General features: G+C 48.1%; 1 protein-coding gene across 2 annotated transcripts; it reads left to right on the forward strand.

Moving 5' to 3' along the window:
- The first annotated feature begins 1061 nt into the window (after window positions 1-1061).
- LOC149301406 (carboxypeptidase D-like) lies at window positions 1062-21248 on the forward strand. Of its 2 annotated transcripts, XR_016272237.1 has the most exons (22): window positions 1062-1987; window positions 5761-6008; window positions 8859-9001; window positions 10296-10465; window positions 11377-11741; window positions 12383-12574; window positions 12706-12873; window positions 13356-13465; window positions 13744-13846; window positions 14018-14160; window positions 14632-14801; window positions 15306-15617; window positions 16072-16267; window positions 16423-16558; window positions 16797-16937; window positions 17198-17293; window positions 17379-17443; window positions 17564-17695; window positions 17943-18128; window positions 18354-18453; window positions 19266-19815; window positions 20548-21248. XR_016272237.1 is itself a non-coding variant. In XM_089484269.1 (21 exons), the coding sequence occupies exons 1-21, from the start codon at window positions 1287-1289 to the stop codon at window positions 19490-19492; spliced, it is 4104 nt and encodes a 1367-aa protein (XP_089340395.1). In that variant the 5' UTR covers window positions 1062-1286; the 3' UTR covers window positions 19493-21248. The 2 variants fall into 2 exon arrangements, 1 of the variants encoding a protein (XP_089340395.1); XM_089484269.1 differs by having other exon boundaries at window positions 19266-21248.
- Window positions 21249-21340: the final 92 nt, after the last annotated feature.

The raw sequence follows: 21340 nt of genomic DNA on the forward strand, positions 1-21340 counted from the left end.
CTTGGCCATGCGTTGTCCTGGTTTCCGTCCCGTGGCAGAGTGGCTCAACTCCGGAGACCGGGGTTCGAATCCCAGCTCAGCCACGCAAACCCATTGGTCGGCTTTGGGCAAATCGCACTCTCTCAGCGGTTCGAATATCGGACTACACTCGTCCCTCCATGTTTGCCTCTTTCACTTTTGCAGCTTTGATTATTCGTGGGCTTTATTAATACGTTCTCTCTAGGAATATCCAGGCCCTCCAGCGCAACTCTATGGTCGACTGTAACCAAAAGTCACTCTAAAGGCCTAGAGATTATTCCTAGAGAGGACACTCTTCTAGGCCTTGTAGCTCCTCCAGTGCAACTCTATGGTCAATGCCAGTCAGATGTTGGCCACAGAGTTGCGCTGGAGGACCTAGAGAGTCCTAGAGAGGACACTTTTCTAGGCCTTTGTAGCTCCTCCAGTGCAACTCTATGGTCAATGCCAGTCAGATGTTGGCCACAGAGTTGCGCTGGAGGACCTAGAGAGTCCTAGAGAGGACACTTTTCTAGGCCTTTGTAGCTCCTCCAGTGCAACTCTATGGTCAATGCCAGTCAGATGTTGGCCATAGAGTTGCGCTGGAGGACCTAGAGAGTCCTAGAGAGGCGTCCTCTCAGGTGAAAACATGGCGTTTTTGTGAAGACCAAGTAACTTCAGCCATTCTTTACTTCAGTAACTTCTCCAAAGGTGCTTATAGACACCTATTTTGTGCCTTAATTCTGCATAACTATAATATAACAGGAAGGTTTTTTATTTTTGCATCGCTGCCATAAACAGAAAAGGGAAAAAAACACATCCGTGTTCGCCCCTTCAGACGTGACTCTACACGCGAACAGCTGGGTCTCAGCACTTGCAACACCACCCTCTGTCAATCACCGCCTCCCTCGCCCCTCATTGGTCCCTCTCAAGCCTTCCCCCCGCCCTCTCCCAATCCTCGCCTCTGATTGGGCCGCCTCTTTTAGTCCCGCCCTTTCACGCCACGAACTCTCAGTTCTCCCACTTTGGGATTCATAAGGGTTAAGAAAGACGACGCTAAGCCCCGCCCCCCGCCGCCTTCCTTTCTTCCCATTGGTCCGCTATGGCTTCCCCCTCCAGCTCCGATTGGCTCCCGTGTATATAAGCCTCATTTCTATTGGCTCCGTGAAGCCGTGCTCTTTTTTGATTGGCCCGCCGCCCTCCCCGCCTCCGGACCAATCGGGTGTCGAGCTGCTTGAGAGAGAAGACTTTTCCTTCCTCGGCGGAGGCGGCGCGTCCTCCTGACAGCGACGATGAAGGCGGCAAGGGAAGGAGGCGGCGGCGGCGGCGATGGCGCAGCGTGGCGGGTGCTGCTTCTGCTTCTCTCGTTGTCGGGAAGCGGGGCCGCGGCGGAGCATATCAAGAAGGCGGAGGCGGAGCCTTCCCCGGGCGGCGGGGCTGCGATGATGCGCTACCTGGACCAGGCCGAGCTGGAAGCCTCGCTGCGGCGCCTGGCGGAGGAGGAGGCCCCCGCGGGCTTGGCGCGCCTCTTCTCCATCGGCCGCTCGGCGGAAGGGCGGGAGCTGTGGGTGCTGCGCCTCAGCGCCGGGCTGGGCGCCCAGGAGAAGAAGGAGGAGGAGCCCATCCCCGGGCGGCCCCAGGTCAAGCTGGTGGCCAACATGCACGGCGACGAGGCCCTGGGCCGGGCCCTGCTGGTGCGCCTGGCCCGAGAGCTGGTGCGGCGCTGGGCGGCCGGGGAGCCCCGGGCGCAGCGCCTCCTCAACGCCACCGACCTCTACCTCCTGCCCAGCCTCAACCCGGACGGCTTCGCCCGCGCCAAGGAAGGCGACTGCGACGGCAACCGGGGGGAAGAGGAGGCCCCCGGCGGAGGCAGGGAGAACGCCCGAGGCAGGGACCTCAACCGCAGCTTCCCCGACCAGTTCGGAGCCCCCCGCCCGGACCTCTCCGCCGTCCCCGAAGTCAGCGCCCTCATCGAGTGGATGCGCAGGAACAGGTCAGCCAGGGGCGGGGTTTGGGACGGGTGGGCGGGGCTTGGGACATGTGGGCGTGCTGAGGCTGAGTGGGCGGGATTGGTCTAGGGAAGGACTGAGGCTGAGGGGGTGGGGTTTTGGGGCATGTGGGCGTGGTCAAGGGTGTGGTTTGGTCATATGGGGGCGTGGCTGAGGTTGGGTGGGTGGGGTTTGGGACACGTGGGCGTGACTGAAGCTGAGTGGGCGGGGACTTGGGCATATGGGGCGTGTCTAAGGATCAGTGGGGATTGGTCTGTATGGAAGAACAGGGGCTGGGGGCGGGGCTTGGAACATGTGGGCGTGGTCGAGGCTGGGTGGGTGGAGATTTGGTCATATGGGGCGTGGCTGAGGATGGGTGGGGTTTGAGACATGTGGGCGTGGCTGAAGCTGAGTGGGCGGGGAATTGGGCATATGGGGCGTGTCTAAGGGTCAATGGGGATTGGTCTATATGGAAGAACTGAGGCTGGGGACGGGGTTTGGGACATGTGGGCGGGGTGGGCGGGGTTTGGTGCATATGGGGCTTGAACCCAGTGGCTAGGATTACGGCTGGGTAGCTGGGGATTTAAACTGTACAGCTGTACAGGGTTTGGCCCAGTGGGCGTGGCTGAGGATGAGTGGGCGGGGTTTGGATTGAATGGGCGGGGTCTGGTCAGTATGGGCGTGGCCGAGGCTGGGAGGGACCAGTATACCAGGTAATTGGGTAGGTCTACTCTAGTTAGGAGGACCAATGGGACTTAGTCCATGGGATGCAATAAGGGGGGGAGGCAGATGTGTGCAGCATTCAGAGGCTGAGGGACTACAACTCCCATCTGCTCTAGCGAGCAAAGCATTGGGGGAAAGGATGATTTGAGACGGTGGTCCCAAGAGCACCTGGACAACAGCAGGCTCCCCTTCTCCTGATTCAAATACAATTCAAGACCCTCTTGGCATTCTGATTGTTCATTACAACTGGCTGCAGTTACCAGATAGACTCCCGTATAAGTCTAGAAATACAGTCAAAAATGTCTTTGGCATCATTTCCTTTGCTTTGTCCTTTGCATCCCTTGATCAAAATCCATTGTTTTGGCCCCAAAACCTGCCCCTGAGGTCGACTTTCACTTGAGTATATACAGTAATAGCCATAAATGGAGGCCATGTTGGTTGATGATTTATTTACAAAGCTTGCAAAGAGTAAGAAGACAGATCCGTGACCCGAGGGAGCTCCAGTCCCAATAAACAGTGGAAGAAGAAACTGGAGAAGAAGAAGAAGAAGAAGCACCTACTTTGGTTACAGGAGCCTAGGATGAGTTCCAGCAGAGAAGGGGGAGCTGGCATTTATCCAGCACACGTGTCTTGCTTATGTGCGAGATACGAAACAAGAGTTCCTGCTATCTATACTTTATTACCCCAGTCCCAATGGGGAACGGTTCGGTATAGAACAGCAGCCAGGAGCTTTGTTGGAGGTCAGGCCAGAGACATTGCTTGGCCCAGAAAGCAAGCCTTGTATTATTATAACTGGAAGAGCGGAGCAGGAGGGATTTGTGTTTTGGGGAAGAAGGAGGCTGTGGAGTCGGTGGCATGACAGGCCTTCAGTTCCTGCTCTCCTGTTCCTCTGTCTTGACATATTTCGAGGGCATATTACTCAATAGAATGGCTGGAATAGATAGGAGGGGAAAACAGTCCTTGCCCCAAGGAAAGCAGCGTGTTGAACGGTTACTGAACAACTGTAACTTTCCCCTCTGCTTTCTCTGCCTTCCTGGGGCTTTCCCTCCTGATTCCTGTGATCTGGTTTGTTCTTCCTCATCCAAGCACTTGTAGAGAAAAAAGCACAATAAGGCTATTGAAATATCAGAAGAGCCAAACCAGCTGACGAAAACGCCAGCGGTAAACACCAAACCACGATCTGTTATCACAACATGGGCCTCCTAGGAAGGACCTTGCCTTTATGCACCTCTATAGGTGATCCTTAGGTTTCATGGTCTGGAAACCATGAAGCCCTATGAGGAAGGACTTAGGGAGCTGGGGAGGTTTAGCCTGGAGAAGAGAAGGTTAAGAGGTGATAGGATAGCCCTGTTTAAATACTTGAAGGGATGCCATATTGAGGAGGGAGCAAGCTTGTTTTCTGCTGCTCCAGAGAATAGGACCCAATGGAGCAATGGATGCAAGCTCCAGGAAAAGAGATTCCAGCTTAACATTAGGAGGAACCTCCTGGCCATAAGAGCTCTTTGACAGAGGAACACACTCCTTCCTCAGAGATTGTGGCGGAGTCTTCTTCCTTGGAGGTCTTTAAGCAGAGGCTGGATGGCCATCTGTCAATGGGGATGCTTTGATTTGGACTTCCTGCATGGCAGAAAAGAGTCGGACTGGATGGCCCTTGCAGTCTCTTCCAACTCTATGATTCTATGATTCATTTGCAGCAAAACCAGCCAAAGTCCAAAACACACAATCCATCTTGAGGTTGCTTTACCTGCCTTGGTTCAGTGCTAGGGAATCCTGAGAATTGTAGTTTATTGCGGCACCAGAGCTCTCTCTGACAGACAAGGCTCAGTGTCCCACAAAACTACACTTCCCAGAAAGCCCTAGCATTGAGCCAAGTGTCAAGCTGGGTCATTTCTGCAGTGTCTTTTGGACCAGACATACTTGCGACACCTTAAAGGTGAACACACTCATTACAGCTTTTGGGGACTGTAGCCATTTTATTATATGCATCTATTGAAGTGGACTATATAGTTCATGGAAATACAACCAATTTCTTTTTAAGCGCCACAGCGACTCTTACATTGCCATGCAAGTACCAAGCAAGGAAACGCAAACGTTGCCGGTTGGGAGGTTATCTCAACATCTTTGTCCCCGTGCGCCCGATTCTAAGCCGAAGCTCTCTTTGGGCCACACTTAAAAGTGTTTGGGTTTAAAATAACTTACTAGAGAATACAAAGCAACCCATTGTGGTCGCCTTTTGGCTTCGGCGTTGCAGTTGCAGCTGTGACAGCATGTTGCTGGTACGAAACCGGACAAACAAATGAAGCCATGCAAGCTCCGTCGGACGTTTCCTTGGCCGTTCATGACAAGTGTTTCATGGTGCCTTCAGTATATATTTTTATTGCAGTCTTCCTAAAGTGACCCAATGGCTGTGTGTTCCAAAGTACAGCAGTTTGCTTATATAAGTATATATATAGCTTTGTCTCCTTTTTCTGTTTCTGTTTGGTCATCCATGACTTGTTCAAGGCCCAGGCTTCTGAGATGGGCTCACTTGAAACTGAACATGGCCAGAAACCAAATGCTCCTTGAACTGCCAAGGAAAGAGGGACTGAAGAAACAGACTTGAATGCTAGTGTCCGGACTATCTATGCAGGCTCTGCTGCATTTTAGTTTACTTAACTGAGGCCTGTTACAGACTGCCAAAATAAAGCTGCTTCGGGTCTCTTTGGAGGTATGCTATTTAAATGATGCATGGGTCCTAAGAGTCCGGAGGTCGCGCCAAAGCCACACTCCATTCCTAAGCACCCGAGTGCAGCTTTGGTGCAGCTTCCGGATTCTTAGGACCCATGCGTCATTTAAACAGCATACCTCCAAAGAGACCCGAAGCAGCTTTATGTTGGCAGTCTGGAACAGGCCTAAGCTTCATGCAAACATGCCATCAGCTTTGTCTAGGCTAATGTTCATCAGATGCTAGATACTGCCTGTAACTACTCCACTTTGGGGTAACTTAACATGCCATCTGAAGTGAGTGCTCCTTTGTTCGCCTCTCACGATTGTTGTGTTTCTGTTTTTGAAACAGGTTTGTGCTTTCCGGAAACCTCCATGGAGGCTCCGTTGTGGCAAGCTATCCCTTTGACGATTCTGCCACGCACAAGATCTCCGGCGTGTATAGCAAGTCTGCAGACGACGAAGTTTTTAAATATCTGGCAAAAGCGTATGCGTCGAACCATCCAGTCATGAAGACCGGGACCCCAAACTGCCCGGGAGAAGAGGAAGAGACCTTCAAGGATGGCATTACCAACGGTGCCCAGTGGTACGACGTACAAGGTAAACTACTGAGGTGTTTTGGATGTCAAGCGCTGCCTTCTGAAAAAGCGGCAGCTCACAACATTTATCCGTTGTAATATTTGCTGCTGCTGGAGCCATGCAGGGAAGCCATGGTGAGGCGCTTGGCACTAGGCGTTGATGGACTTGTTTGCATTTAATTGTGGTCCAATAAAACTATATGCAAAGACATCATCTGCCTGAATAGGTGTCGAATGTAGCTGTTAAATGTAAGCAAACATCTAAAAGCTTGGTACATTTCAACTGACTGCTTTGTTGACATTGTCTAAGTCACATTTCCGGAGGGCCTCCTCCCAGATCTTCTCTGTTCTGTCTGTATTCCTATTCAGCCCCTTTGGTTCTGTGAACCTAGGAAGCATCGAGGAAAATAGTGCTAGTCCCCCTAAGAAAACGTGCATAGGATTGCAGTCATGGGTCCAGACTTTTTTCAAACGGCCAAACAAAAGTTTCCCCTTTATTCTGCTTATCGCCGGCTTTTGCTTCCCCATCCTAGACTTTGCTATCGGCACACCCACATTGTGGTGGGAACGGTGGTTTTGCTGGATCAACAGAGATCGTGATGCCTGGCGGATAAGGAGGATGGATGAGAGGGCATTTTTGAAATCTCCTTTTTTGAACCAGGATATCCTGGAGCAGCTCAGTTGCGTCATTCTTTGCGGCAGCCAGTTTTGCCGAGCAGCTTTTGCACAGAATACAGGTTCTCCAACCTGAGGAGCCTTAGTCTGAGCTCTTTGCAGGAAGGCAGCGCAGTTTCAAAGTCTGAAAGCGACTCTGTGTGGTAAAACAGCTTTGAGCCCAGCTGGAGCAGTGCAACTTCTTACTCTGAGGAACAGACTGGCAATGAGTTGGCTTAACAGATACTTTCCCTCTGGCTTTGACTGGTTGGCAAGCTTCATTCTCTGGAGCGTCATTTCTCACGTTGCCTTGTGCCCAGGGGTTGTGTTTCCAACTTGTTGAACCTTGAGATAAGAACCTTGTGAAGGGCTTTTAAAAACCCCACACCTTCCGTTAGCCTTGGCAACCTGTGCGTATATGTGTTTACTCAGGGGTGAGCTAGTTATTGGCTCCCGAGTGAACGATCTTACAATTCATATCTCATTTTTCCCCCCACTAACATAATAGCGCTAGATTTATTCAATCAGTGGAAGATATGCTTTGAGAAATCTCTTTTGTAATCCTCTTCCAGTTTGCTTTCTGCAGCCGAGTCGAATGGTTAGAGAAGCGGCTGAAGCAAACGTCACAGTCCTTCACTGATAAGGGCTTTTCTTAGCTTTTGAAGTCCTTGGCCACTGATAAGTTTGCTTGAAAAGGTGGCAGTGCCAAGGCAAGGGCATGGGAGAAGGTACACCTGAGAGAGATGAGCTGAAGCAGCTTTACCCAATCGTGAGCCATGAAGTGTAAGGAACAGAAGTATGGATTTAAGATGTCGTCCAGGTTTTCCCTCTGTTACGTGACAGGAAGACGCAAACTATGATCATTTGATTTTTGCTAACGGTTGCAACAAGCTTGGTTTTGATAGGCACCACTTCTTAAGTTTTGCACGCATCCCCTATGTGTTGCTCGCTTTATTTTGAGATCACTTGCCCTGGTTGCTGGAATTAGTTGGTCAGTTGATGCCCAAGTTGTGGCCTTCTAATGCTAGTTGCAAGCTGACGTTTGCTATTAACCATGGCTAATGTTATTACTGATGCAGATGTAAACTCTAACCATATGGAACTACGTAACTGAAAAGGAGCAGTGAACTTTTTCTCCCCCCTTTCTTTCTCTAATGGCTATGAAAAGTCAGCAAACAGGCTCTAGCTGAAGTTGTTTTTTGAGGACTGAGTATAAAAATTCACTACCGCTGTATAACATAAGCTGCTTCCCCTGAAGAACCTTTTTGCTCTATACAGGAGCTCAGCATGGTCTATTTGTGTTGGAACAATATATACATATGCTTAAAATCTCCTTTAGGTTGCAGTCCTACTATCTACATCAAGTCCCTTTCAAATCAGTGGTCTTTAATTCTGCATTGTTATTGTGGCCCTGGCAGTTTTGAAACCCTCCAGCGTATGTTGAGCACCGGAAACTTGGCAATACTTTCCAGCCGGAGGCCTTTTGGCACCCATGTCGTGAAAAGGAAATGGGTCGAGGTGTGATTCAAAGTGAGCAATGTGTCGTGTGAGTTGCCAGACGGCTGGGATGATAAGGCCAGATAAGACCCGAAGATATTCCTTTTCCTCAGACTTGGTACAGTCTACTCCTTCACTTCAGTGTACAGCCGCTTAGCTAAAAAAGGTTGAAGAGACTAAAATCCTATCGAGAGAAATGGCTGTTTACAGCCAGACATTTCCCACTTCCTGCTCTTCTCCGTCGTCCTGTGATTGACCAACTCACTTAGGGAAATGTTTTCGTTTTCTGGGTATCCTGGCTCAGATATAGCTCTGCAGCCTGAAGTGGGTAGGACTTTGTGTCACTATTTTTAAGGTCTAGAAGCTTAACTAGCTGAACTCAGGCCTGTTCCAGACTGCCAAAATAAAGCTGCTTTGGGTCTCTTTGGAGGTATGCTATTTAAATAATGCATGGGTCCTAAGAGTCCGGAGGTCGTGCCAAAGCCACACTCCATTCCTAAGCACTGGAGGGCAGCTTTGGTGCAGCTTCCGGATTCTTAGGATGCATGCATCATTTAAACAGCATACCTCCAAAGAGACCCGAAGCAGCTTTATTTTGGCAGTCTGGAACAGGCCTCACTTTCCCCAATCTGTTGAGTTTACTTTATAGAGACGGGTTCTGCTAACCAGAGACCTCTGGATGATGTTACTTAGCGGCACTTCTTTGTCATTCCTCCCTTAGGTGGCATGCAGGATTATAACTATGTCTGGGCCAACTGCTTCGAGGTCACCTTTGAGCTCTCCTGCTGCAAATACCCACCGGCTTCACAGCTTGAACAGGAGTGGGAGAATAACCAGGAATCCCTCCTCACCTTCATCGAAAAAGTAAGGCCGCCTTGTGATTTTTGTACGTTGTGATAGGGAACAATCCACCTTCCTGTTAGTCATATTGGCAAATACTTCCATGTGTAACTTGGGTCAGCAGCGGTTTCACTCATTGGTCTCATTTTGTCTCATGTGTATTTGGAGCGGGACTCCTGTTTGCCACAATACATGTTTGTTCCTTGGACTCTTTTGAGTTCAAAACTGGCGCAAACAGAAAATCTCCCCAGTTTTAAGGTTTTCACGTGAATGGATCACAGCAATTCAAAGCTGACGGTCGTCAATTAATGATAACATTAATGGTTAATGATAACAACCAGGTAAACACTTATGCTGAAGCAAACTTTGGACCACATTTAAAGGGAAGGAAATGTCACTGATGCATGTGTCTTTTTTAAAGCAAGTATTTATTTTTCCTACTAGAAAAAGATGACATGCACCAGTGACATTTGCTTCCCTTTAAATGTGGTCCAAACAGGAATCCCACTGCTGCTATTGTAGGCGTGATGTTGTTCAAAATGGTTTCCTCTTTGCATCAGCCATGTTTGCGCTTTTGAAACCTGTGGAACTTCACCTAAAGAGAAGAGAGCTGGGCTAATAACCCACAATCCACATCAGCCTGAGTTCAGCATCCATTCTGAAAGAGGCCTCTCCTCAAAGGCCTTACATAGAAAGTATCACAATTGCCCCTAAACTGGTGACTAGCTATCTCTCCGCTTACAGCTGCCTTTTTACAAGCCCAGTTTTAAAAACGCAGAGCTGTTTTCTGTTATTGGTTTACAGAGCTCTTTGGCCGAATGTCTTCTGAAATGGCATTGAATGGCAGCCTCTGTTCACTTGGAGTTGACTAATCTGCAGCAGCTTCTCACATTTCAGGCAAAGCCAAAGGATGGTGCAGGTGTTTTTCTCTGTCTGTTCTATTTTTGTAACATGGATTATAAATTTAATTCAGAAACACACCGGTTTCGCCATCAAGTCACGTACAAATAGATGACTCAGATACCGTGGATCCTTGGATTTGCCATTGATCATGACGGCTTCTGGGCAAAAAAATCACTTCCCAAGCATGGAAGCCATGTTATATATGACATTCCCTGATTTTCTTATTATATGATTTTTAAAATAGAGTTTGGGTTTATAAGCTTATTAGCACAATATCTGCCTTTCTGAAGGGTCAGGAGAATTGGGGCATTGTAGAGAACGTCTTGCATGAAAGGAAGGACTCAACAAAAACAATCCAGACCGTTCTCTGCGACGTACCTGTCTTTCTTATCTGTTTCGTGTTTCATCTCCGCAGGTTCACATTGGCATCAAAGGCTTTGTGAGGGATTCGGTCACCGGAGCTGGCTTAGAAAACGCAACCATTGTTGTCGCTGGGATTGCTCACAATGTCACTACTGGGCGGTTTGGAGACTATCACAGGCTGCTGGTGCCTGGGAGCTACAACATCACAGCTGCTGTCATGGGGTAAAGTCTCTGGCAGAAGGATGGATGCGCCCTTTTATCTTGGCACTTGGCAAAGCGTCTCTTGGTCAGAAGCTGCCTTCCTGAAACAGTAGAAGCCATTCTTACTGCCTTGTGCTGTTTTCCCTTTCTTTCTTGTTTGCCATGAAGTGGGCAGATGGTGGTTTGTGCTCACATTACTTAGGCAAGCAAAAGGCGAGAAAGAACGTTTACTTGTTCAGATCCGTGGATATTAAGGCTCATTTCTCCCCTTAGAGCTTCTTTGTTATGGACATTGTTGGGAAGGTTTCAGATTGACTCTTCTATAGGCACAAGCTTTTGAAATGAAGTAAGCGGGGTAGAGCATCGACATAGAAAACCTCTGGGCAGATTGTCACCTTTCAGCCTCCATTTTGTGGGAATATTAAGACGAGTGAGAAAAAAATGTCTTGCATTGCTCAGTATGTCTTTGGAAATAGGTTAAAAGAGGCCTTTCTTTCTTTCTTTCTTTCTTTCTTTCTTTCTTTCTTTCTTTCTGTATTATTTATTTGAAGTGTTTATACCTTTCCCTTAAAGCCAAAAAGGGTCCCGGAGTGGTAATATAAGGGTCTCTGCTCTCAGACACATATTGGGACAGGAATGGGAAGGAAGAAAGAAGAATTAAGTCCACTGCTTTACTAAGTGGAGCTCTTTTAAGTAACTTGCTGGAGCAGCTACTGCTGGTCCATAGCTGAAGGTTTGTCTTACTTCATGACTTGCTTTCTTCCCCTGGTTGCACTTCTGTGTGAAAGAGAAAAGGTTTTCTGGACCCACATCTTAACTAACTTCCCAGTAATGTTCAGCTGCCATTATTTGACATTTTCCTGTGTCAGGCCAAGCTGAGTTTTTAGCTAAAAGTGGATCATAGCTTCTTTTTTCCTCCTCTCCTCCTCCAGTTACATGCCAGTCACCATAGCGAACGTTGAAGTGAAGGAAGGGAACGCAACCACAGTGGACTTCTCCTTGCAACCGACAATAGCAGCGCCAGTCTCTAAACCCACCCACACTGCCCCCATCGATGCCACGGACGCCACTAGCAACGCCACAAATACGACAGAGGCCGAGAGACCAACCTCTCCCCACCAGCTGATCCAGCCAGAGGATTTCCGGCACCACCATTTCCCTGACATGGGGATCTTCCTGAGGAAATACGCCACCGAGTATCCCAACATTGCTCGCCTTTACTCTGTGGGCAAGTCAGTGGAGCAGCGGGAGCTGTACGCCATGGAGATATCCGACAACCCAGGCATCCACGAAGCAGGTAATTCTTTAGCCTGTCACTCTTCTTCTGCTTCTGCGGTTGGGCTGCAAAGGACAACTCCAAAGCTGATATCACAAGCTGCGGAGTGAAGCCTTTGGTCTCTGCAAGAACCTGAGAATGTTATTGTGAACACAGCTCCCAGAATCCCCACGGTGAATGGCTAGAGTTGCTGTGGGATTCTGGTCTTGGTAGCTCAAAAAATAACGTTCCCACACTCTTCTCAGAAGGTGTAAAGATATAGCTAGGTCAGGGTTAGGTAACGTTACAGGACTGGTTCTCTGCATTCAGTTCTGAATTTGTTATTCTGAATCTTCTTTCCTTTTGTTTATGTAGAACAGTGCAGTACTGGATGTAATATAAAACAATGTTCCGCACTGAACCAGCTCAGCAAAAGACCTGTACTTCCTGTAACCTTTCCTTGGTCAGAGATGAGCGGTTGAACTAATGAGTTAATAAGGGAATTCCTTTAATGGAGAACTAACCAAGGCTTTCTTATTGTGGCTTGTGCTCTGATATGCCTGATTCTGCCAGACCTGACATTTCATATCTGCTTCAGTGACAGTGTCTACTGTCCTTTTGGGTAAACTGTTAGGAACGGAGGGCTCACTTAAATCTTGTTCTGTTTCCTTTCTCAAACTCAGGTGAACCAGAGTTCAAGTATATTGGGAATATGCATGGAAACGAAGTGGTTGGCAGGGAGCTGCTTCTCAATCTCATCGAGTATCTCTGCAGAAACTACGGGACTGATCCCGAAGTCACTGACTTGGTCCAAAAGACCCGGATCCACATCATGCCATCCATGAATCCCGATGGCTACGAAAAAGCCCAAGAAGGTAGTAGCAACACTTCTTGCGTTGGGCGCTTCAGTCAGGAGTGCAGTTTTGTGTGTATCCCCAGGAGTAGCTTTGTCTTTCTCTGAAACAGTCTGACACAATCGCAACAGGGTTTGTTTCTTTTCTCTCAGGAGACACGTCGGGGATCGTTGGCAGAAACAACAGCAACAACTACGACCTGAATCGCAACTTCCCTGATCAGTTTGTCAACGTCACGGACCCTCTGCAGCCCGAGACGATCGCTGTCATGGGCTGGCTGAAGACCTATCCCTTTGTGTTGTCTGCAAACTTGCATGGAGGTGAGAGGAAAATAGCGCTCTAAGAACTGGAGGCACTTTCATCCCAGATCTTTCTCTGTTCATTGCCCACAAAACTCAAGCAAGGAGTTGCTGGGTTAAATGGAACTGGACCCTGTCTATGGAAGTTCCATTTCCTTGTGAATGTCTTCAGAAAACTGGCTGGAAGTCTAAGTTTCCCCTTGGTTGGTTTATGTATGTCTTTTAGCAACAATATATGATCCTATTCTCCCTCCTGGTTTTAAGGGCAGGTTGCCTGTAGGCACCAGCTCCCTTCCCAAATGCATTTCAGGAGGTGAACTGACTGTTGCTCAATGTTCATTGTTGCTTTGTTTACCTGGCTTAGTCTCGCGGTTAATTCTTGAGCCTAGGAAAATAGCAGGCTTGTTCTCTAACATGTGAGCGAAACAGATGCCTTTCTGTGCTGGGATTAGTTGTCCCATGAAGATAAAACCTCCAGAAGGATTTTCTTTTTCTCTTTGCAGGCTCCTTGGTTGTTAACTACCCCTTCGATGATGACCAACAAGGAGTTGCCACATACAGCAGATCGCCTGACGATTCTGTCTTTCAACAAATTGCTCTTTCCTATGCCAAGGTAATCCCCCAGTGATCCTGAAAAGGAACATGTTTTGAGAACTGGCTCTTAGTAAGGAAAGAAGGGTGTACAGGACTTGAATTTTGGGGATCTGGATTCAAGAGCCAGAGTTAGGAGATGGGGCATAGATAGATATGTATTAAGTAATCTTGTTTTGGGGAGCGTGTTGGTATATATGCACATGCCCCCACATAAGCTAGGTACTAAATGTAAACACACTGACTTAAGTAGCAATGAGGAGTGTTGGCTTATTTCTTTCCAATCCTTTCTTTTCTCAGGAGAACATACAGATGTTCCAGGGCCACCCATGTGAGGAGATGTATCCCGATGAGTACTTTCCCCATGGCATTACTAATGGAGCTCATTGGTACAATGTTCCAGGTAAGGCCAGCATGGCGTAGTGCTGTAAGTCTTCATCGTTTCTTGTTGTTCTACAAATCCAAAGCACTAGCTGCCTGGTCTAGATTCCTAAGGCCAAGTCTTTTCTGTATTTCGCTATAGCAATTGTTATTAAGGGCTCCTGATGCCTCTCTTCTGATGGCTTTGTTTCAGGTGGCATGCAGGACTGGAATTACCTGAACACCAATTGCTATGAAGTGACCATTGAGCTGGGCTGTGTCAAGTATCCAAAGGCAAAGGAGTTGCCGAAGTATTGGGAGCAGAACCGCAGATCCCTGCTTCAGTTCATCAAGCAGGTAAGACGATGGGTCGACCGCATGGGAGCCGGAAACGTCCAGCTTCTTCCCTTCAACATGTTCCAGGTGTGGCATGTTACCCTTCGCTGCCCTGACTGGTTTGGCTTGGCAAGTAAAACCACACACTTCCAGAATCTGGCAAGTCTCTCCTGCTTGAAAGCACTCAAGCACAAACTGAAGAATGCCTCTTTAGTGGCTGTGCCGGACTGGAAATGTGTTCTTGTTAGCCTTTTCCCTGTGAGTGCCACTTCTTTTATTCCAGTGCTTTTGAAGCAGAGGAGTTTCTTCTTAAGGCAGTCCCTAAAGAAAAGACACAACCTTAGCCAAGATGTCACTCTCCCACAAGCCCCCCGTCCAAACCAAACCCTTGTTTCTCATAGATTTAAGGATTGGGAACAAGGACTACATGTACATTTGGACAATCTGAACACCATGCTTTAGAAATGAATAATTCTGCCTGTCTTTGCCTAGGTTCACCGTGGTGTCAAAGGGTTTGTGTTGGACGCCACAGATGGACGGGGCATCTTTAACGCCACCATCAATGTTGCCAGCATCTATCACCCGGTCTCTACCTATAAGAGTGGGGACTATTGGCGTCTCTTGACCCAAGGAACGTACAAAATTACAGCATCTGCCCGAGGGTGAGTTTGGTGACTTACATTTCTCCCAACTAGACAATTGTGCTCCCATCACAAGAAAAACAAAGTGCGGTGCTCTTCCCTGGTTAAGGTTCAGTGTCTTAGACAAGTGAAAACTTTAAAGTGTGATGTAAGACCTGCAGAGTTTGGTAAGTGCTTTCGTAACATTTATGGGAGTGCAGTCATGTTCCCATAAACATAACAGCAAGATGTTACGACTGGTTGGTTGATCATTTGGTTGGTTACAAAATCTTTTTTAAAAGAAAATTGAAAAAACACACTAATACTGAGCAGACTATTTGTTCTCAGCTTTGCAACATTAGAGGGAAAATAAGCCCTCTGCTGAAGTTGCAAAAAATTACTTTGGAAACTGTAGTCCAAAAAGTACTTTCTCAAGAGTTGGTCTTCCATGTACACTTTCCCAGAGGGATGATATCACCACAAGCACATCAGAACCATTCTTTGTTTCTCATATTCCTATGTTTTTCCCACTTCTGTTTTTGAAAGGTATAATTCAGAAACAAAGACAGTGAAAGTTGGAGACAAATGTGCGGTGCAGGTGAATTTTACTTTAACACCTAAAGACTCCAAAGTGGAAGAGGGAAAGATGCCGGATCTAAACATGGTTGAGAGCGATGGCACCGTCACAAAGGAGTTTGAAACCTTGATCAAGGACCTCTCTGCTGAGGACGGCTTGGAGCGCCTCCTGCTGTCTTCTTCGGCCGACGTCCAGCCTTCCCGTTACCGCCTCTACGACGATCGCTCCATGTTTCTCCGAGGCCTGAACCTGAATTATCCGCACATCACAAATCTCACCAGGTGGGCTTCTTGGGCACATTGTTCGTCTTGCAGAAATTGCTGTGTTGCAGCAAGGAGCCTCCTATACCTGGAAGGCTTCATCTGAGGCAGCACTGTCAGGACTATAGAATATTGTCTTATAGCATGTCAGACCACTGTTCTATCTAGCCTAATGTTGTCAACTCCGATTGGCAACAGCGTCTTTCCAGAGTTCAGGTTGGATTGTCTGCCATACCCAGAAATCTCAGCTATTCCTTGGGACCCAATCCTGCTTGAAAATCAGACAAGATTGGCTGTATTAGGGAATGGTGGTCCCTGTAGTACTGGGGTCGGGTGGGATACTTCAATGTGTACCTGAACATTGCTCCAGCTTTCATGCAGGTAGAGAGGCAGGAGTTTAAAGTTGCGACTGTGATATATAAAGCCGACCAGCAGCAGAACCTGAGATCTTTTCTGGCTTTTTTTATTTTTGTAGCTTGGGCCAAAGCCGTGAATATCGTTACATTTCATCCCTGGAGATCTCTAACAAACCCAACCAATCTGAGCCAGAGGAGCCCAAAATCCGCTTTGTCGCGGGCATCCATGGCAATGCTCCAGTTGGCACTGAATTGCTTTTGGCTCTGGCAGAGTTCCTCTGCATGAACTACAAAAAGAACCCAGCCATCACAAAGGTAGGTTCCAGTCCTGCTGCACTCCTGAGACCAGGGCTCTTTGGCAGAGCAGTGCTGGTTGTGGAGTTGCCCTTATCCCCGGGATTAGAAAATACATTCTGAAGCTCCATGGGAAGTTTTTGCCTCTGATTCTCTGTACATATGTCTGTTTTCAGCTGATAGACAACACCCGCATTGTGATTGTGCCGTCCCTGAATCCAGACGGGCGTGAGATTGCTCGGGAAGGAGACTGCACCTCAAAGATGGGTCTTACCAATGCCAACGGCAAAGATTTGGACACGGATTTCACAAGTAAAGCAAGGCTAATCTTTTCCTCTCCATATACACCGTTTCCTTTGTGTGTCAAATCTTGTTGGATGAGTGTCAGGACTGTGAAGTTCTTGCATGGCGTTGCAGGCACTCCACAGAACTGGTGTATTGTAACATTTATTTACCCGTTTAATCAATCTGTCTTATCACTTCCCATACCTAATGCCATCACTTATGTGCCATAAATCCTTTTTCAATAACATTGTGACTGTTCCATCAGGCAATTCCTCTGCGGCAAGAGAACCGGAAACCAAGGCCATCATGGAGAACTTGATTCTGAAGGAAGATTTCAGCCTCTCTGTTGCCTTGGATGGGGGATCTCTGCTTGTGACCCACCCTTACGACAAGCCTGTGCAGACAGGTAAGATGGTGCCATCCTTGGAAAGCTCTGCAAACAGCTTGACAAACTGGTTTTTCTTTCACCAGCCCTCTGCTAGCTACTGGTTCTTTTGCCTGGATGGATGACTACATAGCATGAATTAGGCTTGGTGAACTGAGACAAGCTGGGTTCTCTCTTAGTTGTTGGCCAAGATGCACAGACAACTGAGCAACGTAAGCTGAGCTCTATGCTCTCACATTGACTGACACTTTCCCCTGCTCTCTCTCCCTTTCTTTAAACAGTGGAGTACAAAGAAACTTTGAGACATTTGGCATCCGTGTATGCAAACAACCATCCCACAATGCACTTGGGTCAGCCTGGTTGCCCAAACAAATCTGGTAAGAGCCTACAACGTTTCTGAACCATTTGGGACTGGTTTGCTCCCTAGGAAGAAGAGCTTCTGACTTCTGTCTCTTTCTGCAGATGAGAACATACCTGGCGGGGTATTGCTGGGGGCAGAGTGGCACAGTCACCTGGGCAGCATGAAGGTATTTCCGAGTCGTGACCCTTTGCATCTTGTCTCCAGAGTTACCAGCGATATCCTTTTATACCTTGTGCCTCTCCTTCACATCATACACTTCACTCTTTTTCTTTTTCTGGCTTCTCAGGATTTCAGTCTTACATATGGCCACTGTCCAGAGATCACAGTCTACACCGGCTGCTGTTACTTTCCAAGTGCGGCACAACTCCATACTTTGTGGTCGGAGAACAAGAAATCACTGCTCAGTATGCTTGTAGAGGTGAGTTTGCCATAAATATGTTTTAGGCTTTGGTTAGCAATGGTTTAGAAGTAAATGGAAAGGCAGATTAGATGTAAGGGTTGACTTTCATGTAGCTGTTTGCTGATGAGTAAGCACAACAAAAGTGCCCTGAGTGAACCATGGTTGAAATTCATCTTGCATTTAAGATTTATATGTTGGCTTCAGGTAAGCTGGCTTTCCGTTACAAATGTTTCTTCTCTTTCCTCAAATCCCACTTCTCCCCCAGGTCCATAAAGGCGTCTACGGTGTTGTTCAGGACACGCATGGTCAGCCAGTGTCGAAAGCTCAGATTGTGCTCAATGAAGGAGTGAAAGTGTCTACCAAGGAGGGCGGCTATTTCCATGTGCTGTTAGCTCCAGGATACCACAAGATCCACGCTGTGGCCGAAGGCTATCGGCAGCAGCATGTCCAGGTAACAGCAGAGGGGCAGCTCACTGCTAAAGGGATGTTTAAAATAGCTTGCTTGGGAGAAAGACAGTGAGACAACCTCCTGGCAAGAGCGACAGGCCTTTAAAAACAGCAACTGTCAATTACCCATCACACAAAAACCTTCTAGGGACCAAGAGCAGTGTGACACAAGCTTTCAGAGTAACTCCGAGCCATGCTCATTACTAAATTGCATGCTGTTTGTTTCCAGGTCTTGGTCCGTCACGACACGGCTAGCTTCCTGCACATACAATTTCCCATAGATAACAAGATTTTTGGACTTCCAAGGGAGTTGGTGGTTACCGTAGCAGGTAAGAAAACGTGTCATGTTTTTCTCTTGGAGTGGGCAAGGGTGATGACTCTGAATGATTTTCTAGCTAGGAAGGCAGTAGAGATCACAGGCCTTGGCCAACCATGGACCTCACCTGACCCAGGATACATACTCCCCAGACAGGAAAAATGTAACTAGAAGTGATTGGAAGTCTACTTCTGGATTTTCCAACTCCCTTTTGGAGGGCTGGAGAGCAAGGTCCTCTGGGGTGCTTTGTTGTTATGTACCATCAAGTTAATTTTGACATACGATTGTAGGATTGCTTTGGGAAGACATCTTCCGAGGGGGTTTGCCATTGCCTTCCTGTGAGGCTATGGCTTGTCCAAGGTCTCCCAGTAGGTTTTCATGGCTGAACAGGAATTTGAACACTGGTCTCCCATAGTCCTAGTCCAAATATTCAGGGAGTTTCCAGGGCTCAGCCGGGATCTGAATCCTGATCTGCCAGAGTCCAAGTAAAACACTGTACCATTACACCATGCTATGATTTTCCTGGGTTTAAGATGGACATCTGGGGAGTGTCCAGAAAGGGTCTGAAGCCTTGGTGCAGCTTGTGGGTCACGGTTTGCCTATCCCAACGTCACATGCATGCAAACAGTACACTCGCTGTATTAGGGACCCAAGAGAGGCTTACATGCGCAATCCCTTCCAGCTCCAGATCTTGTAACCCTTTCCAACCCTTGTGTGGGAGGACTGCTCTGACAACAAATGCCTTATGCTTTTAGAGAGGACTGGGGGATAAGCTGGATGTGTGGCTTTTTCTTTATCCCTTCTCTGCTCCGCACACCTGTTTAGGTGCCACCATGACCGCCCTGATCCTCACCGCCTGCATCATCTGGTGCGTGTGCTCCATCAAGTCCAACCGGCACAAGGACGGCTTCCACCGCTTGCGGCAGCACCAGGACGACTACGAGGACGAGATCCGCATGATGTCCACGGGCTCCAAGAAGTCCCTCTTGAGCCACGAGTTCCAGGACGAGACAGACACCGAGGAGGAGACGCTCTACTCCAGCAAGCACTGACCTGCCGAGGGGCAGGGAGTCCCCCGCCCTGCAGAGACGTTTGGGAGACGGAGCGTGCGCCTCGAGCGACGGACTCAGGATGCCCGTGACCCCCTTCGTTCCAAACCGCCTTGGACTGGATGGCTTTGGGGCTGAGGGCAGAGCTCTCCGAGGAAGGGCAGCAACAACCCAGCGGCTCTCCTACTTGGCAATGTTTGCTTGAACCTTTCTGACACAATTCATCTCCTGCAATTGTTGGGAGCAGGGGAAAGAGCACTACAAGTCCCGTTTTTTAAAGCTTTCCTCTTGGTCTAAGCTGCTGCAACTGCTGCAGAACATGGAAGGTTTGAGAACCTCTTTTTTCCCTTCTGCCTGGAGGTTGCTTGCAAAGGTGCGAAGGGAGAGCAATAATGTTGCTCTCTGCGTTACAGGCCCAACTCTTCCTTCCGCTAAGAATGTGTTGTCATTTGGGGAGATGTTGGCTTTATTGTTATTTGTGCGTTTCAACTAGCAAGGCGGGAATGTTGAATTGAGAGGAGAGGATCTCCTTCTTCTTTTTCTTCTTCCTCCAATTGAGGCTGAAGTTTATGGGGGGAAATGTTATTTGTTTGCTATAACACTCTTGAGTCTTGACGCTTTGAAATTTCTGCCGTTTCAGTTTGAAAACGTAGCGTATCAAGAGACGCACATCCTAGAGTTAAAAAAGAGTAACCTCTGACCGGTCCCAAGAAAGCCGGATCCTGAATCCCCAGTTTGGTGCCAAAGCGGTCCTTTTGCAGTTGGCTTTCTTAGGTTCGTCCGGCTTCTTTGGTTCCGTAGCTATAACCTTACAACATTTCATCCTCCTTAGGGAAAGGAAAACAGTCTACAGCTTTGCAAGTCTGTCGGGCCGCGCGTTTCGGGAAGACACCTACGCTTATGTTGGGACTACATCTCCCATAATCCTCAGCCGACATAGCCATTGGTCATGACAGCTGGGGGATTCTGAGAGTTGCAGTGCTTCTTCAAGCAGTGCGCCTTCCTTTTCCAGGTCTGTTTCTGTGACTTCCGGTCCTTTTTTCTTCTCTTGAGATTAGATTTCGTGGATGACTCTCTTGTCCTCGGAGTTTCTCCTTTTGAACTGAGTCGGAGCCACTTCTCCTGGGAAGAGAGGCTGCTGTTTCTTTCCTAAACCCATGACGTTGGACTCCATCTCCCATTGACCCCTGCCTGCCTAGCCTGCGCCTGGGGACGATTGGAGTGGCGCTCCATTGACCACAATGGAGGACTTCAGGGGCCCTGTGTTAGATATAGACCAGCCTTGGTTCTTTGGACTGACATTTGAGGAAGAAGGGGCTTAGGATGGCGGATAGACGTATAGAAGACAGAGTTCAGAAACGTTAGGACTGATCCTGCGTCGGCCTTCTAGCTTGCTTCCAGAACGTATCCAATGCTGGCTGAGGGATTCTGGGAGTTGTAGTCCAAAAAAGCAGCTCAGCGTGGAGGCAAGCCTTGCCTTAGGATCACAAGCAACTGCACTCTTCCGGTCCCAGTTATGCAAAGATGTGTATATGTATATATAGATATTTTTGAAATGAATAAGGCAACAGCCCCCCATTCTTTGTGCTCCATCTTATGCCTCTGAGGCCTGAGCTTTGCCTCTCTGGCCTAGAAATGGTCTTTGCAGCCGCTGTGTCCTCCTATTTTCTTCTGTTGCGTCTTGGTCCGCGCGCACTGTGTGCCTTTTCTAAACATGTACGCTGGACTCTGATCTGTATAAATCTTATTTTATGAGGTCTCTACTTTCCTGTGTCTTAAATCACGTTATATAAGCTTTTGACCTGTCTCTCTTGAAGTGGTTGGACTGCAGCTCCCATCATCCTCTGCCAT

The sequence above is a fragment of the Sceloporus occidentalis genome, unplaced genomic scaffold (genome assembly GCF_023333645.1).
Source record: "Sceloporus occidentalis isolate IW3139 unplaced genomic scaffold, rSceOcc1.0.p SCAF_21, whole genome shotgun sequence".
Lineage (NCBI taxonomy): Eukaryota > Metazoa > Chordata > Lepidosauria > Squamata > Phrynosomatidae > Sceloporus > Sceloporus occidentalis.

What these genes read in the sequence shown, in the direction of transcription:
- LOC149301406 (XM_089484269.1), top strand. Translation starts at nt 1,287, where the DNA reads ATGAAGGCGGCAAGGGAAGGAGGCGGCGGCGGCGGCGATGGCGCAGCG. An exon ending in TCCTCACCTTCATCGAAAAA is followed by an intron (nt 9,002 to 10,295) that starts GTAAGGCCGCCT and finishes TCATCTCCGCAG; the next exon opens with GTTCACATTGGCATCAAAGG. An exon ending in ATTACAGCATCTGCCCGAGG is followed by an intron (nt 14,802 to 15,305) that starts GTGAGTTTGGTG and finishes TGTTTTTGAAAG; the next exon opens with GTATAATTCAGAAACAAAGA.